Source organism: Rhineura floridana, chromosome 2 (assembly GCF_030035675.1).
Source record: "Rhineura floridana isolate rRhiFlo1 chromosome 2, rRhiFlo1.hap2, whole genome shotgun sequence".
Taxonomy (NCBI): Eukaryota; Metazoa; Chordata; class Lepidosauria; order Squamata; family Rhineuridae; genus Rhineura; species Rhineura floridana.
In genome coordinates, this window is record NC_084481.1 from 183,238,248 (window position 1) to 183,253,011 (window position 14,764).

A 14,764-nucleotide genomic window follows, 5' to 3' on the forward strand; every position below is an offset into this window, starting at 1 on the left:
TAGAAATCCCTCTTCTGTGTATATCTTTAGAATGCAGATCCAGGACAGCTTTTTGCAACAAAAACAGAGATAAGCTATTAATTAGTGCGTAGCAGAGAGAAGTTATGGCTCCCCAGTGAGATGTCAAAAACCGATCAATCTGGCAAATCTCTTTTAAACAGCAACAATTTAAGTCAAGTAAAAGAAAAATATAGAAAGAAGGGTGCTTGCCTGTTAGTGCGTTCTCTCTTAGAAGATAAGGTGAACGTTCGCTTTATCAGATAGAGCTTGCTGTTGAAAATCCGTCCCACCTTCGTCGGCTGGACCTCGTCCCATAAATTAATGAGATCTGGTCGTCCCAACAAAAATAGGCTTTGAGGTTAATCTCTTCGTTTCTCCCTACCCGGGAGAAGTTTAATCAGTCAAAAAAAAAGAAAAAACTGACTGATATATCTGAATAAGCTTCTTTTGAGGCAGGAGCCCGTCTCAAAAGCAGGCACAGGCTAAGTCACCCTTCCCGGAAGTCCTCAGCATGTGTTTTTAAATTGCTTTTAAAAAATGTGTTTTCAAATTTGTATATCTGTTTTTAATGTTCTTAATTGTTGTAAACTGCCCAGAGAGCTTCGGCTATGGGGCGGTATATAAATGCAATAAATAAATAAACAAACTCGGGAACCACCAACCCATAGAGCCTCTGTCTTGCTAGGATTCAGACTCAGTTTATTGGCCCTCATCCAGTCCACCACCGAGTCCAGGCAGCAGTCCAGGGCTTGCACAGCCTTTCCCAATTCAGATGTTACAGAGAAATAGAGATGGGTATCATCAGCATACTGCTGACACCTCACCGCAAATCTCCTGATGACCATTCCCAAGGGCTTCATATAGATGTTAAACATCATGGGGGACAAGATGGTACCCTGCGGCACCCCACAGCACAACTATTGTACGTCGCCCAGAGTGTCCGTTCAGTCGGACAGATGGACGTCTGCTAAATAAAATTTTATTATTATTTTTATTATTATTATTATAACTACCAGTGGGTCGAAAGACAATCACCCACGCTATTCTCTGAAAATGACCTTGGAGATAGGATCAAAACCACTCTAAAACAGTGCCTCCAATACCCATCTCACCAAGTTGGCCCAGAAGGATGTCATGATCAATGGTATCAAAAGCCGCTGAGAGATCAAGTAAGAGTAACAGGGTCACACTCCCCCTGTCCTTCTCCAATAAAGGCCATCCATCAGGATGACTAAGGCAGATTCAGTCCCGTAACCAGGCCTGAGCCCAGACTGGAATGGGTCACGATAATCTGTTTTATCCAAGAGTACTTGCAATTGATGCACCACAACCCTCTCAATCACCTTCCCAAAGAAGGGGGTATTTGCGACCAGTCGGTAATTGTCACAGACAATCACCACCTCTTTTCAGGGTTGTTGGAACCACTCCCTCCCACAATGATGCATTGACTACACCCTGGATCCACTCGATCAAACCCCCTCAGCAAGCTTTAATAAGCCAAGAAGGGCAAGGGTCGAGAGGAAATGTTGCTGGCAGCAGCATCGCAAGCACCTTGTCTACGTCATCAGGCTGCATCAACTGAAACCATTCCCAAGACATTGCAGCAGACATTGCACTGGACACCTCATTGGGGACTACAGTAGATGTGGATGGGGCATCAAGACTGCTACGGAGGTGACCAACCTTACCCTCAAAGTGCCTTGCAAACAATTCACGGTGGGCCTCCGAAGGGTCTAAAACTCCATTTCCTGGAGTTGATGTCAACAGATCCAATACAGAAAAGCTCCACTGGACAGCTACTTGATGATGCGATTGAGGCAAAGAAGTGGGCCTTCTTCACGCCCTCACTGCCGCACAGTAGGCACGGTTATGATGTTTTATGCATGCCCAATCAGTCTCACAGCACATCTTCTGCAACTTGCGCTCTAGCCGTCATCCAGCCTGTTTCATTGCCCTTAACTCACTGTTGTACCAAGGTGCAAACCGGACTCCACAATGCTGGAGAGGGTGCTTGGGGGCAATCGTGTCAAGAGCCTGATGTGCCTCGCTGTTCCACAAAGTGACAAGGGCTTCAACAGGGTCACCTGCGCTATCTACTGGAAATTCCCCCAGGGTATTCAGGAATCCAGTGGATTTCAATAGTCTCCAGGGGCAGACCATATTAATCTGTCCACCACTCCTGCAGGGAAGGATTGGAGTCATAAGTCTAAATTTCACCAGGTCTGACCATGACAATGGGGTGACATCCACCCCCCTATCTCCAGACCAACCCTTCCTCCATCTGGAGTAAAAACCAAGCCGAAGTTGTGCCCTGCCCTATGTGTTAGGCCGGTGACGACTTGAGACAACCCCAAGGTCGTCATGGAGGCTATGAAGTCCTGAGCCAGAACACTACAGGCAGCCTCAGCGTGGACATTGAAAACACTGAGGACTGTCATTTTGGGCACCTCTAATACCACAGCCAAGATGGCCTCTGCCAGCTCAGTCAGAGAAGCTGCCAGGCACCAGGGTGGATGGTACACCAGCTGCAACCCTAGTTTCCTGTCTCCTTGGCCCAGCACCAGGTGCAGGCCTACACAACGAAGACAGGGTGGTTTCCTGGTGACAGAGATGGAAGTTCTATAGACCACAGCAACTCCTCCCTGTCCTTGCAGCCTGTGCTGGTGTTGCACTGAGTATCCCGGTGGGCAAAGCTGGGTCAGATCAACTCCTAGCTCACCCACCCAGTTCTCGGTAATGCACACCAAATCAGCATCTTCATCCATGATCAAATCATGGATGAGTGTGGTCTTATTGTGTACCGATATGGCGTTAAACAACAACACATGCAGACCAGTGGGCACAGCAGATGAGCAACGAGAAACCCATCCATGAGAGGAGCGGCAGCAAGGAACAAGGAGTAGATAACCTTGCTGTTGTCTTCTATGGCAATTCACCACCTCCCCATGGCTATACTTCCCTCTACCAGTGATCACCGAAATTGGGGTAGCATCACTCATGTCCCTCCTTACTAAGACTCCTCCTAAACGCCTGATATGGACCCAACAAGAGCCCATCAACAAAACCTACCTGAGCCAATTATCCCAGTAGGTGACTTTCTCCTATCATTCAGTTCACTGCACAGGCTCTCACCCTGTGCAGGAACTACACAAGCCACATGCCCTACCCACTACCCAATCTCCTCTAGTTTGGTTAAAAAAAGAAAGAAAGAAATAGAAGAGGGTAGTGCCCTTGCTCTAAGGGACTCCCCAAGGGCAGCCAGGAGCTGATGCAAGAGGCTGCATGATTAATTGCAGCCTCTCTCTGGAGGAAAGGTCAGGCAGTGCGTCCCAGTCCTTGCAGCACTTACCAGGGTCTCCAGCTGTCTCAAAAGTCAGCAAGCAGCAAGCACCCAGAAGCTCAGATACTCACTCCCAGGGCAGGTCTTCTTCAGTCCCCCTAGTGCTGCAGCTATTCCCATAGGAACAGACTTCCCACAGGAATCTAGGTGGCTGCTGTGAGAATGGAATGCTGGACTAGACAGGCCTTCGGCCTAATCCAGCAAGGTTCTTCTTATATTCATATGATACGGACACTTCAAAAACTTTGGTTTTATCTAGTTCACATCCATAGATGCCTACAATCACTCCCCTGAATTTCAGATTGTTGTGACATAAATAGGACTGTGCTGTTCATTTGTAGTAACTAAGAGCTTTTAAACTGTTTTTGTAGATTTGGGGCCCCTTGCACTATTGCTCCCCTCACTGCCAAATTTAGATTACAGGCTCCTTGCTTACATTGTTCTCTGAAGTGCCGCATATATCAATTGCATGCTTTTTTATTTCAAACATTTATATACCACTTTTTTTTTGTAAAGTCCCTAAAGTGGTTAACAGATAACAGAGTATCCAAATGCCAGGAAGCTAGTGGAAGGGGGCCTGGAGGAGTAGGAGTAGGCGGAAAGCCCTGTGGGATCCTCCTCCCGCTCTGGAGCCGCTGGCCCAGCTGAACACCAGCTCCATCAGGAGCTGTGCGCATAAGCCAGCCAGGAAGTGCCAGCTCCCACAAATGTGCTGGCTTTTTGGCCAATGGAGTTTCCCGGCAGATTGGGACCCGGGGGAGGGACTTGCCTAAGTTGCCCCATGCCCCTGGAACGTCTTGTCTTTGGGGCTTCCGCCAGGGTGGCCATCCCCAGCGGACCTCTGGCAGTGCCAGCAGGCTCCTGGTGGTGCTGGGGATCAGCTGCAGTGGAGAGCTGCTGCCAGTGTACCCAGCAGTCAGTGGCACCCAACTCCCCCCAGCCTGGCGGAAAGGTAAGTTGGACTGCATTCTAAAACAATTTAATTTTTTCAAAACATAACAGGAACAAAATATGAAACAATTTAACACAAATTCAGAACGACCAACAAACACAATACTTTCAGTAGATTCAAGTTAATTCCCAAGGTCTGGTGGAATATAGACCCAGATGAAACAGGACCTAACCTCTCAAAGCATAGCATTCCACAGCTCCACAGCAATAAACAAAAATAATACATCTTGGTTCACCAGGATAAAATCAATTTATTAATTTATATTAATAATTTAGTAAATTAATATAAAACAGGTATAATTTTCTGATCAACAACTAAAAGAGCTAATATACTTGTCACACATTACTGTGAAAATTTTGATAGTGAAAAACACACATATGTAATATTGGAAATAATGTCTGGAAATTCAAGGCTGTGATGATTCCAAATATCATGAAGCAAAATTTAGAAAGAACATGTTCCATTGCTCCTATTAAATGCAAAAAGCTGTTCATTCTTCAGACTTGTCATACAACCAGGGAATTGCCACATGTTATAGAAAGGGACTTGTGATATCAGATTCCTGGCTGAGTAAGCAGTAATTACTGAGAAGAAAAATAATTGTCATCATCATAATTTAAACAGCAACAATGTAGTGTAGTATGTAGTATGTAATGAAACATAATAAAACTGTAAAATAAGAAGTTGCTTACTTGTCAAAGCTAATTTGCACCAATCCAGCAGAGAAGGCACTGTCAGCCACTACCTGTGCAAGTCTGGCTAAGGCTTCTGCAGCAGAACATCTTAAGAGCAGGTTACTGCTTTCCAAGGCACTCATCACTAAAGTCAGAGCACAGCTTCGGATTTCTTCAGAACCTAAATTTCCTTTGCAGCTAGCCAAGTGCTAGAACCAAAACAATTTTTTTAAGAAGCTACAGTTATTTTGGGCACTGAACAGTTAATGTTCCTGCCTTTAATTCATTCTGAACAAACAGATATCATAGTAGATGGAAATTTGCATTTTACAGGTACAATTCAAGACAATCTATGCAATATTCTTACAGGCATGGTTCCAAATACCTTGAAGCAAAACTTAGCATTATTCTACCGTTCTTAACTGCTAAAGTTTGGGAAATGATGCCTAAGCGGGGCTGTGTGAATGATCTGAAGTTCCCAGAGAAATGATGATCAAAATATAACCCATTTGGATGTGCATGAACATCTTATGAACAAGTTTTCTTCAGATACAATCAGGCTGATGAAATCAGAGGTAGGCTGCCCACACAGGGTTACAATTTTCCTCTTGATTCTAGAAGCAAGAGGAAGATTATCCTGTTGTCAATACATGATAACCTGCAGTTATGCAAACATAGTTTCCCTTAAGAGAGTTTGTAAACAATAGTAGAAAGCGGAGTCCTGCACTGCACCAGTTTTTCTTCCTGTCAATGCAGCATGCTTTTAAAGACAGAGGCAGTGTGTGGGGAAAACCACAGCATATCAGCTGCCCATCATGCATTTCCACAATGTGTACAACGTTAATATGTAATATGTGTGCGTTCCAAATATCAGACAATCTATAACAGGTTCCCTTTAAAACAGAAGTGTATGAAGCACCTCTGAGAGCCAGTGTGGTGTAGTGGTTAAAGTGTTGGCCTACGACATGGGAGACCAGGGTTCGAATCCCCATACAGCCATGAAACTCATTGGGTGACCTTGGGCCAGTCACTGCCTCTCAGCCTCATGAAAACCCTATTTGCAGAGTTGCCATAAATCGGAATCGACTTGAAAGCAGTACATTTACATTTTTTATGAAGCATCTCTAAGTCTAAAAACAGAAAAATAGGACAAGATCAAGTGGATGATAAACAGAAAAAAGAGTTGTTTTTGTAGAAACCCCAAGCAACAAATACACATATTTAAAGTTGCATTTACCTCATTTATATTCAAACTCTAATTTTTTCCTGGTAGATAGTGTCTTACAAAGAGTATGAAATTTGCTACAAAACCACAATAATGTGATTAATTTTTAAGGAGATAATGCTCTCAGAGCAGTACTCAATTTTTCAAATTCACAGACACTGCACTACAGTAACACACCTCAGAGTTTAAGATGAATATCACCACTTTTTAGCCAAAATACTAGTTTTTATAATAAAGGGAGACTCTTACCTTCAGAACATTAGAAAATGCTGATATAACATTTTGTTGTACTATCTGCTGCCGTGATCCTTTGGTTTGTTTTATGGACGTCAATAATTGTTCTAATACTTGTAGTCTTGAACACACAAAAACAAGAGAAGACAAGGCATAAAACTATTCTCTCTTTTATTTAACTAAGTTTGTCAGATGTCAGGTTGTTGAGCAGGAAACAGTGCTCAACTAATGTGGACCTCTCTAGTGTGGAACTATTTTCAAATGTGTGCCCATGTTCCTTCCTTTTGTTCTCCAAACTCTCCACCATTAGTCTCTCTCTAGCATGCCTTTCCCTTTTCAAAAAATTGTTTTAATCTAACTTTAATCTAACTCTAAATACTGGAGTACTATATGTATTCTGTTATGCTTTAAAAGAGCCCCAAACCACTATGTGGCATGAGTTTTTGTACATGGGCGCACACCCACACTTCATAAAGAAAAAAATATTTTGTTACTTTTGTGTCCTGTATTGTACAAGATATTCCATTATGGAGTCTTGAGAAGAGAGATGGACATTCAGTAAGTGCTGTTGCTGCTCCACAGTGACTGAATAAATATGCAAAATGGTCATAACATGAGGCCAAACAATCTCCCTTAACTATGCTCTATCACACTTATGGCATTTGAGCCGAAGTATAATAAAAATTATGTCTGTCTTAATCAGCATATGAAATCATCATTATTTCAGATATCCTGGTCCTAAGCTGTATAGGGCTTTGTACACCAAAACCAGAACCTTGAACTTGGCCCAGTAGCTAATGAGCAGCCAGTGCAATTCTTTCAGCAGCACGGTGACATGTTGGCAAGTGAGTTTACATTTTTCCTATTTTTATTATTACTTTATTCATTTATATCATGCCTTTTCCCCAAAACTGGGACTCAAGGTGGCTAAAACAAACTCATACAGAAAGTTATTGTTAAAATTTAATTAAACTATCTATAGAATTAAAACCATTTAAAATATATCCATTAAAATTAGCCACAGATAAGTGGAACAGCACCCTATTAAAAGCCCTTGCAGTCAGTTCCCAAAAGCCTGTCAGCATTCACTAATAGGCAAAACACCTTGCGGTTTAAGAACATACCTATAGCCCACAGATATTTCTATCAAACTTTAAAAAGCAGGGAAATTGCGCAGCTATAGTGAATGCACCAGGGGAGCAGGAGACCTGACCTACTCTCTGAGATACTGGACTGCCCTACAAATTTGTAAAAATGCAAACACCATTTGGGTTGGTCTTTCACAGTCCAATCCACTTGCTGTGTAGCTTGGAAGAATTTGGTAACATGTGCCTCTGAGCATATGGTGAGTGGTGGCAACACCTGCAACCAGCCCAAATAATAGAAAGAAGACATGTGCTGTGCTGATCTTGTTTTAGCAGGGAGGAAGCAACATTATTAAGACAGTTGATATAGTTCAGATGGTCACTTTAAATATGTCTGATTTACTTTGCAATTTTAGTGAACTGTCTATTCTCTCTGACCGTTTTGTGTATCAGCATGAAAATTGAGAGGGTTGTTAAGCAAGCGTTTCTGAGTTCAGGACTATAAGTTTTGTAAGGTTTTGTTTTGAAATGAGCTTATGGGAAGCATCAGAATGGCATGGGGATATTTTCAATTTAACATTGCGGAATGTGAAAAATCCCAGCTGGCTATAGTATACAGCCACTCTTGTGGCTGTATAATAAAAAAGTTTTCACCTGCCAGTAGAAGGACAGCAAGGAGGGAGCCTGTCTAACCTCCTTAAGAAGTGAGTACCAGAGCCTTGGGGCAGCCACAGAGAAGGCTCTCCCATGTTCCCAGCAAGTGTGCCAGTGAGGGTGGCAGGACCAAGAGAAGGACCTCCCTCAAAGATCTTAGAGTTCTAACAGGCACATACAGGAAGAGATGGTTCTTCAGATGTCCTATACAGTTTGGGCCCAGGCTTTTATAGGTCATAACCAGCACTTTGAATTGTGCTCAGAAACAAACCAGTAGCCAGTGAAGCTGTTGTAAGAAGAGTGTTGTATGCTCCCTGTCATCAGCCCCAGTTAACAATCTGGCTGCAACTCTTTGGACCAGCTGAAGTTTCCAAACATTCTTCAAAGGCAGCCCCATGTACAGCATGCTACAGTAATCCAAATAGGATGTAACTAAGGCATGTGTCACTGTGGCCAGATCAGACATCTCCAGGAATGGGTGCAGTTAATGCACTTGTTTTAACTATACAAATGCACTCATGGCCGCTGCTGAAACCTGAGCATCCAGGCTCAGGGCTGAGTCCAGGAATATACCCAAACTGCAAACCTGTGTCTTCAGAGGGAGGGTAACCCCATCCAGCAAAGGTTGAATCCCTATTCCCTGATTTGCCTTTTGTCTGACCAGGAGCCCGTTTGTCTTGTCTGGATTACCCTTGAATTTGTTTGCCCTCATCCAATCCATTACTGATGACAGACACTGGTTTAGAACCAAAACAGCTTCCTTTGACTGAAATGCTATAAAATGCTGTAGGAAGATTGTTTACCCTTTGGGGTAGTAAGAGACTCATTTATTATTAAAGGAAAAAAGGGGGGGGGAAACCCCAAGATACTTGAAAATATGTTTATTTTAACAAAAGCCCAATGCGTTTCGGCCACTCAGTAGTTTGGCCTTCATCAGGGGCTGTAAACAAAATCATAAAAACACACATTAATGTACATAAGTTCCATACAGCATAAAACCATGTATACATAAGTATAAGTAGTGGTTAAGGTGTTGGACTATGACCTGGGAGACCAGGGTTCGAATCCCCACATAGCCATGAAGCTCACTGGCTGATCTTGGGCCAGTCACTGCCTCTCAGCCTCAGAGGAAGGCAATGGTAAACCACCTCTGAATACCACTTGCCATGAAAACCCTATTCATAGGGTCGCCATAAGTTGGAATCGACTTGAAGGCAGTCCAAATAAATAATACATTTACATAAAAAAGATTACTGACATGAACTGGTCTAAAACATTCTTTACTAGCAAATCTGCTCAAAATGATAAATTACCATTAAGAAGAATTCACTGAGCGTGCTCATGTATATACACAACCCCAGGTGCCTAAATGCAGGTATAACAGGGAATTACATACAACCGAGGAAAAAGAATGTGAAAAGGATCATCAATATTTTGTGAGATTCACAAGACAGGAGAAATTCTAACCCCTCATTGACACCACTAGGGGTCAGCATTTTTTGTTCCAAAATCCAAGCTATTTCTCTCCTTAATAGAACATTGCTTTTGTCCACACTTATTTTTTCTAAAACCCAAAGTCAGCAAAGGAATGATGACATCTTGTAAAATGCTCCACCAAGGCCTCCCCAGATATCTTTGATGTTGCTAATATGTTCCCCTATACGTTTCTTAACATTTCTTGATGTTTGGCCTATATAAATGTTTTGGCAACTGCACTGAATTCCATAAATGACATTGGGAGTGTTACACGTGGAGAATTGATTCAAGGTGTATTTTTTTATGACTGACAGGGTTAACAAACTCTGTCATCTTGCACGTAAATCTACAGTAGGCACAATGTCCACAGGGATGATGCCCTTAGTTGCATTTGTGCCCAGTATGGTGTTAAAACTCAGGTGATTGTTATCCTTACCCTATAGTCAGTTTCTAAGCATTAAACGTAATTGTTCTTCTGAAAAGGATTTCATACCGCAATCCCAGATTTTGAAAAAATACCTATTCGAGAGGGGTTATCCGAACAATATAGTTGAGGATAACTTTAGGAAAGTTTCCCATAAAAAAAGCACAGACCTTCTGCAACCTACATTTAAAACAGCCTCCGATCATTTAAATTGCAGTTTGACCTTTAATCATGTTACTAATCGATTACAAACTAGCATTAAAAGGCATTGGCATGTTATACGTCATATTCCTGGTTGAGGAACTTGAGGGATGTTTTGATCAGAAGCGAATTTAGGGATAACAAGTAAATTTTTTTATAGACTACCTATGTATGTATGGTTTTATGCTGTATGGAATTTATGTACATTAATGTTGCGTGTTTTTATGAATTTGTTTATAGGCCCTGACAAAGGCCAAACTACTGAGTGGCCAAAATGCATTGGGCTTTTGTTAAAATAAACATTTTTTCAAGCATCTTGGAGTCCCCCCCCTTTTTTTTCTTCCTTTGCTTTTGGATGCTTGCCACTTACTGCTGTTCCATTTATTACTAGACAGCAATAATTGTATCTGTAAGGAACATATATTAGGCCTGTTAATGCATAATATAAAAAGTATACCTGATATCTTGTCGTTGTTATATCCCTTCAAGTTGATTACGACTTATGGCGGCCCCCTGAATTAGCGACCTCCAATAGTATCTGTTATAAACCACCCTGTTCAGATCTTGTAAGTTCAGGTCTGTGGCTTCTTTTATAGAGTCAATCCATCTCTTGTTTGGTCTTCTTCTTTTTCTACTCCCTTCTGTTTTTCCCAGCATTATGGTCTTTTCTAGGGAATCATGTCTTCTCATTATGTGTCCAAAGTATGATTACCTCAGTTTCATCATTTGAGCTTCTAGTGATAGTTCTGCTTTAATTTATTCTAACACCCAATTATTTGTCTTTTTCATAGTCTATGGTATGCACAAAGCTCTCCTCCAACACCACATTTCAAATGAGTTGATTTTTCTCTTATCCACTTTTTTCAATGTCCAACGTTCACATCCATACATAGAAATCGGGAATACCATGGTCTGAGTGATACATCTTTGCATTTGAGAACCTTTTCTAGTTCTCTCATAGCTGCCCTCCCCAGTCCTAGCCTTCTTCTGACTTCTTGACTATTGTCTCCAGTTTCGTTAATGACTGTGCCAATGTATTGATCATCCTTGACAAGTTCAATGACCTCGTTGTCAACTTTAAAGTTATATAGATCTTCTGTTGTCATTACTTTAGTCTTTTTGATGTTCAGCTGTAGTCCTGCTTTCCTCCTTAACTTTCATCAGCATTTGTTTCAAATCATTACTGGTTTCTGCTAGTAGTATGGTATCATCTGCATATCTTAAACTGATATTTCTTTCTCCAATTTTCACACCTTCTTCATCTTGAACCAATCCCGCTTTCCATGTGATATGTTCTGCATACAGATTAAACAAATAGGGTGATAAAATACACCCCTGTCTCACACCCTTTCCGACTGGGAACGATTCAGTTTCTCCATATTCTGTCCTTACAGTAGCCTCTTGTCCAGAGTATAGGTTGTACATCAGGACAATCCAATGCTGTGGCATCCCCATTTCTTTTAAAGCATTCCATAGTTCTTCATGATCTACACAGTCAAAGGCTTTGCTGTAATCTATAAAGCACAGGGTGATTTCTTCTCAAAGTCCTTGGTCTCTTCCATTATCCAACATATGTTTGCAATATGATCTCTGGTGCCTCTTCCCTTTCTAAATCCAGCTTGGACATCTGGCACTTCTCGCTCCATATATGGTAAGGGCCTTTGTTGTAGAATCTTGAGCATTACTTTACTTGCATGGGATATTAAGGCAATAGTTCGATAATTACTGCATTCCCCGGTATACCTTTCTTTGGAATTGGGATGTATATTGAACGCTTCCAGTCTGTGGGCCATTTTTTAATTTTCCATATTTCTTGACAAATGTTTGTCAAAGTTTCGACAGATTCAGTCTCAGTAGCTTGTAGCAACTCTATTGGTATGCCATCTGTTCCTGGTGATTTGTTTGTTCCAAGTATTTTAAGAGCAGCTTTCACCTCAAATTCTAAAATTTCTGGTTCTTTATCATACTGTTCCTCCGTGAATGAATCTGTCATCCTGGCATCTCTTTTATAGAGTTCTTCAGTGTATTGCTTCCATCTTCCTTTTATTTCATCTCGGTCAGTTAGTGTGTTCCCCTGTTGATTATTCAACATCCCTATTCTTGGTTTAAATTTCCCTTTCATTTCTCTAATATTTTGGAATATAGGGCCATTGTTCTACCCTTTTTGTTGTCCACTTCTATTTCTATACAATAACTATTGTAATAGTTCTCTAATAATTATTGTAATGGTTCTCTTTGTCCCTCTGTACTATTCGCTGTATTGTTGCAGTTAGGGTTCTAACTGTGTTTCCATCTCCTTTTGCTTTCTTTCTCTCTTTAACCAGTTTCTTCAGTTATCCACTGAGGTCCTTCTCTCTTTTTAATTAGAGGTATTGTTTTTTGCATTCTTCCCTAATAATGTCTCTGACTTCAATCTATAGTTCTTCTGGTTTTCTGTCAACAAAGTTTAAAGCCTCAAGTCTGTGTCTTATTTGATCTTTATATTATTCTGGGATGTTATTTAAATTGTATTTTGGCATTATGATTGCTTTATTGTTCTTCTTTAGCTTTACTCTGATTTTCAGTATGACCAGTTCATGATCTGTACCACAGTTTGCTCCTGGTCTTGTTTTCGCAGAAAGTACGGAACTTCTCCATCTTCTGCTACCAATTATATAATCAATTTGATTCCTATATTGACCATTTGGTTATGACAATGTGTACAGTCATCTTTTCGGATGCTCAAAAAATGTGTTTGCAAGAAACAAATTATTAGCTTCACAGAATTCAATAAGTCTTTCTCCTGCTTCATTTCTATTTCCTAAGCCCAATTTCCCCACAATTCCTAGTTCTTCTCTGTTCCCTACTTTTGCATTCCAGTCCACCATGATTATCAGCACATCTTGTTTTAGTGTGTGATCAATTTCTTCCTGTACAGTACTTCTGCATAAAAACTCTGCAATTCTTCTTCTTCTGCATTTGCCGTTGGAGCATAGATGTGGATGATGGTTATGTTAATGTGTTTCCCATTAAATCTCATTGATATAACTCGCTCAAAGCTTGTGTTATAGCTCCTAATTGCTTTTGCTACATCACTTCTTGCTATTAAAGCAACCCCATTTCTTCTTAATTTCTCATTTCCTGCATAAAATATTTTGTAGTTTCCTGATTGAAAATGTCCCATTCCTGACTCACACCAAGTATTGTAATGTTATGTTCCATTTCTTGCTTGACAATTTCTAACTTTCTCTGGTTCATGCTTCGCACATTCCATGTTCCTATTGTGTATGTCATACAACTCCAGACTCTCCTTTTGCATCTATGCGCATCAGCCTCTGGGCTTCCTTTCGGCTTTGACCCAGCTGCGTCATTAGTCATAGCACTCCTCGTACTTACCCGTTGTTCTTACCCAGTAGCTCGGTGATTGCCTTCTGACCTGGGGATGTCATCTTCCAGCACTATCTCATGTTGCATTTTGGATAGTCTGTTCATAGGGTTTTCGTGGTAAGAGGTATTCAGAGGTGGTTTACCATTGCCTTCCTCTGAGTTTGGATGCATCTTAGTCTGGTGTCTCAGCTTTGACCATTCCGCCTTGTGTGCCCCTGCTAGGAGTCTAGCTTCTTGGTCTACACTCCTGACAGCATTGCTCTCAGTTTCTTCAACACTCTCAACTCCCCTCACCACGTTAAGGTGTGCATCCTTATTGTGAGTGAATTTACATTTATGACCTTTGCTTGAGAAAGCAAAACAATGAATTTGAAAAAGTGTTGTATAGTGTTTACTGCTTTTGTCTTCACAACAATTCTTAGAGAAATTTCTGTTTTCTCTACATTCCCATTTTACAGATGAGAAAGTGGGGCTGTTAAGAGTCTTCATCCATAACAAGTCTGCATAGATGAAATCTGATATTGGTTTTCCCAGATCCAAATCCATCCATGCTCATATTAACCTGAAAAGTCTGAGACACCTTAATTCTTTTGGTTCCTTTACACTAGAAATTCCTACACAAAAACATAAGAAGAGTCCACCTAGACTCATCCGATGTCCATCTAATCCAGCATGTGTTACCAATAGTAGCCAGCCAGATGCTTTTGGGAAGCCTACCACAGGACATAAAGGCAAGAGCCCTCCATTACTGTCTCTATTCCATATTCAAACACTCCAGCCTGAAAACAACTGGTACTCCAAGGAATACTGTTTTTGAAATAATCTACATGAATATTCTTGCTTTTATTTATATAAGATTAGCTTTTGAAATTCCAGTGTGCTGAACTTTATAACATCCTGTTTTACATTCACAAGTCATGCTCACATTAAAAAAAAATTATTATTTTTACCTTTTGGGCTCTACAACATGGGAAAATATTACTCCAAAGAGACGAGTTGCTGCACCAATAATGGATACAGTTGGAGGTAAGGGCTTAGGCATGGAATCACCTTCTGCAGCTCTCTCATAAACTGAATATGGGTCATACTCCATACTACCACCAGCTACACTGTTAACTAAGAACAGCTGCAAA

The 14,764-nt window shown here is 41.1% G+C and overlaps 1 protein-coding gene across 5 annotated transcripts in view; it reads right to left on the minus strand.

Annotated features, from left to right (window-relative positions):
- The window catches only part of HEATR5A (HEAT repeat containing 5A), a 144,875-nt gene that overhangs the window by 66,823 nt on the left and 63,288 nt on the right, over positions 1 to 14,764 (minus strand). For all 5 annotated transcript variants that reach the window (XM_061611594.1, XM_061611591.1, XM_061611593.1 and 2 more), the window contains 3 exons: positions 14,582 to 14,757; positions 6,441 to 6,546; positions 4,985 to 5,175 (listed from right to left, as the gene is read on the minus strand). In XM_061611594.1, the coding sequence (XP_061467578.1) occupies positions 4,985 to 5,175; positions 6,441 to 6,546; positions 14,582 to 14,757 (473 nt within the window). The remainder of the gene's footprint in view (positions 1 to 4,984; positions 5,176 to 6,440; positions 6,547 to 14,581; positions 14,758 to 14,764) is intronic.